This window comes from Phytophthora parasitica (assembly GCF_000247585.1).
Source record: "Phytophthora parasitica INRA-310 unplaced genomic scaffold supercont2.21, whole genome shotgun sequence".
In the NCBI taxonomy this organism is placed as follows: Eukaryota; Oomycota; class Peronosporomycetes; order Peronosporales; family Peronosporaceae; genus Phytophthora; species Phytophthora nicotianae.
The window spans coordinates 627,969-630,919 of record NW_008649007.1 but is presented as its reverse complement, the minus strand read 5'-3'; the positions used below and the strand labels follow the sequence as shown (position 1 = coordinate 630,919).

General features: G+C 43.4%; 1 protein-coding gene across 1 annotated transcript in view; it reads left to right on the top strand.

The window, feature by feature from the left end:
* Positions 1 to 2,616: 2,616 nt before the first annotated feature.
* The window catches only part of PPTG_22701 (hypothetical protein), a gene marked incomplete at its 5' end in the record, with an annotated part of 2,347 nt that continues 2,012 nt past the window's right edge, over positions 2,617 to 2,951 (top strand). Inside the window, 2 exons of the mRNA XM_008905822.1 lie at positions 2,617 to 2,756; positions 2,837 to 2,900. Coding sequence (XP_008904070.1) covers positions 2,617 to 2,756; positions 2,837 to 2,900 — 204 coding nt within the window. The remainder of the gene's footprint in view (positions 2,757 to 2,836; positions 2,901 to 2,951) is intronic.

Genomic DNA, 2,951 nt, shown 5'->3' with positions numbered 1-2,951 from the left:
AATTATTTGCTTCCTATCTCAGTATAACCATTTATTGTGTTGATGTGCTGCACTTCGCCAATACCAGACATGCCCACTACTTTACATATTTTTTTTTTTACAATATTTGATGCGTTATGCTGCACTTCATTGGATTTTTATTGTCCGTTCGACAGTGCTTCGTTTTTTCTTCTGGCACACCGAGAGACGCCATTCTTCAATATCACTCGTGCAAGCAACTTCCGACGATTCAAGTCCTATCACCGTTTTGCATGAAGCTCGTCCGAATTGTTTTTGTGGTCATCGTGATCTGTGTTGTCCAAGCTAGCGCTACTCCCACCCAGCGCCGTCAACGCTGTGGCTGGTTCAACCGATCATCTGGCTGTCAATAGCAGGTTTTACCGGAAAGGGCTGATTTCACAGGTGCCACAGCTTCATGGTCGAGCTCAACCGCGCGGCTAAGTGATAAAAATAATCTGTTTCAGGAAAGAAAACACGAGCAACACTTTGTGTGTTGAGTTGAGTTTTATGCAGTTATCCACCCTCATCTTATGATAGCCTACGTCTTTTTCGAGTGCTTTTTTAATTAATAGACGTGGAAATGAGATTCGAAATCGTGTAACACTAGAAATTACGAGCTCCACATCGACAGACAAACAAACACGTATATAAACTAGGTGCTACTGAAAAATAAAACAAGACGTGTTGTTTCTCGGAGAACATTATTAGCCTTAGCACAGATGTGCTTAAATCGCGACAAAACAAGAGCTTCATCCGATAAATGGCTCTTATCTAAATTCCATACCTTTACCATGCTCAAGTCTCGTAGCACCTCGCTTCCGTCATATTTTTGTATGAAATTACGCTGCAATATTGTTATCGATAACGCGTTGAGACTGTGATTCTGTGCGCTTGGAATTATACGTAGACCGTGAACGTATACGTACAATCCACGGGGTTGTTGCTATACAATGTGTCGATATTAATTTAAAAATTCGAAATATATACTTTCATGTAATTTTGCATGATAAATAATCAATTGAATTGAAGTGCCGACATGGCGCGGCAAAAGTTGACAAATTGACAGAACGATGTCCTCTCCAATGGAGTCTCCATACGATATCGATTGGAAGGAATAAGATTCGGTTCAAAAAAACTGTATAAAAACTTAAGCATTACAAGAACACGAAAGCGGTTCCTGAGTGGTGGCTGTAGAGCTCATGCAATGCCTACAATTAATAGATATGGGATAGTATTGGAATGCTTTTTTTTGTTGGCTGAAAGGGAATATTTATTGGGAATAATTATTCCCTTTCAGCCTACAAAAATAGCAGAAATTCAGTTTTCCTAGCATTTGATTAAACTGTGAATTGCAACCTTTACCACCGCTTGAGTACGACCGACCATGGCGCTCTCTTGTTCAGCACATTAATAACATTACATGAATTCGTTAAATGTAAACGGCCTGTATCGGGACACGACCTGACGATACTCATCAGCCGAAGCAACTCATGTTATGGTTTATACTTACTATCGATCCTGGGGTTTTATGGCTGAGCACTTTCATAATACAGAACAACCAAACATTTCGTCAACCACCAGCACCGACACACTCCAGACTCATGCATATCTGCGTAGTCTTTCTAGCGGTGGCAACCTTGCTCACCACCATCAGTGCTACGTCGGCACCCACCGTTAAGTTCCAGGCCTCCCGATATATCATCCTTCGATTGGTCCTGACTATGTAGGACGCAGAAACGGGTGGTCGCTGAGAACACAAGAAACACGTGATCAGTCCATTGATCCCGACAACGAAGAGAGAGGTGCGAGCATGGATATTGCCAAAACGTTGGGTGCGAGTACGTCGAAGTGGTACAACGACAAAGTTCTGACGGCAAAGTGCTGCTGAAGGCATCAAAAACGGACGTGGATAAGCAAGCGAAGAAGCTTGTGGCAAAGAATATCGAGTCTGACCGGGTGTACACGCTGTTGAAGTTTCATAAGGATAGCAGCAAAAAAAAAATACTGGTAGAACCTTGGCGAACCCTGGCGGATATGACTCGGGTGAATACACACTATGGACGAAGCTTAAGGAATGTTGGGAAACAAAATATCCCATGTGGGTCAGCACGTCTGATGACAGGTAGTTCGCGTTTGGTCGCTGGTGTGGATGCTGCGATCCTGTGCCATAAGTTCGTTAGCTGTGAGCACGAAGCATAAACATATTTTCTAGATAAAAAAGACAAAGCGAAATAGCCCTACATTCATCTACTGCTCGGTAGCCAAATAAAACTTGTTGCACTCGAACCACGCACCTAGCTCCACCTAGTTTAGGCAGGCTCGATCCTACCAGTGATAGTTAACGATATTTTCAATACCGGCACTTCAGTTGAATTTTAAAGGTCCCAATCTCCTCAGGCCTTTGAAAACGGCAGAACTCTGAGATCTCGGGTGCCAACCTGTCAGATCTGGAGACTTTGCCAGCAGTTTCAATTATATTTGCGAGTTCTTAGCTAAATCTCAGCTAAAAAAAAACAACTGCATGCTGGTTGGTTACTTCTTTCCCCAGTTTGCATCCTGCTTCACGGACTCGATTTGGCGTCGTGCAACATGTTGGTGAATGGCGTGGACATCTCCATGCTGGAAGGGTGGATGATCAAGATCAACAGTAACCCCAGCTTCTTTGGCAAAAACATGAACCGTCGATGGTTCAAAGTGGGTTTCGTGCCTGGGCCAGGCTCCGAGAAGAAGCTTGTAATCTCCTACTCCACCAGCAAGTGCGTCGTCATCCCCATTACTCTATTCATTCCTATTAAATCTCCTCATATTATACCGCTTCTTCCGCATCAAACCTCAGAACTGCTAAAGATCCGCGCGGATGGCTCTACGTCGAAGATGTCAGCGGCATCTATTGCCGCCGGGTAGGAAAATGATCGAATATCTTGAAACATATTCATGTTTAGTGACTTTTT